This window comes from Chaetura pelagica, unplaced genomic scaffold (genome assembly GCF_000747805.2).
Source record: "Chaetura pelagica isolate M959 unplaced genomic scaffold, ChaPel_1.0 scaffold1085, whole genome shotgun sequence".
Lineage (NCBI taxonomy): Eukaryota > Metazoa > Chordata > Aves > Apodiformes > Apodidae > Chaetura > Chaetura pelagica.
In genome coordinates, this window is record NW_009953230.1 from 1 (window position 1) to 274 (window position 274).

General features: G+C 66.1%; 1 protein-coding gene across 1 annotated transcript in view; it reads right to left on the bottom strand.

Annotated features, from left to right (window-relative positions):
- Nucleotides 1-35: 35 nt before the first annotated feature.
- GAS2L1 (growth arrest-specific 2 like 1) overlaps nucleotides 36-274 on the bottom strand; it is a gene marked incomplete at its 3' end in the record, with an annotated part of 2,415 nt that continues 2,176 nt past the window's right edge. Inside the window, exon 2 of the mRNA XM_009997861.1 lies at nucleotides 36-143. Coding sequence (XP_009996163.1) covers nucleotides 36-143 — 108 coding nt within the window. The remainder of the gene's footprint in view (nucleotides 144-274) is intronic.

A 274-nucleotide genomic window follows, 5' to 3' on the forward strand; every position in this document is an offset into this window, starting at 1 on the left:
TTGTCGTCCCGGGGTGGGACGTGGTGACTTCTTACCCGCACGAAGATGAGGGTGCTGGAGTCACCCACTTTGTATTTACCCTCGGAGACCTTGACCATGGGGAACTGGGATGGGCAGGAGCAGCAGCCCAGGATCTCCCGCACCTGTGGGCACAGAGGGAGGGGATCCGTGGGGCACAGACCCCCACGTAGGGCCAGCACCTCTATAGCTGGGGGGCAGGGGAGGGGCCGTACAGAGCCCAGGGCGTGTGGGGGGGGTGGGGGTGCTGTGCCCC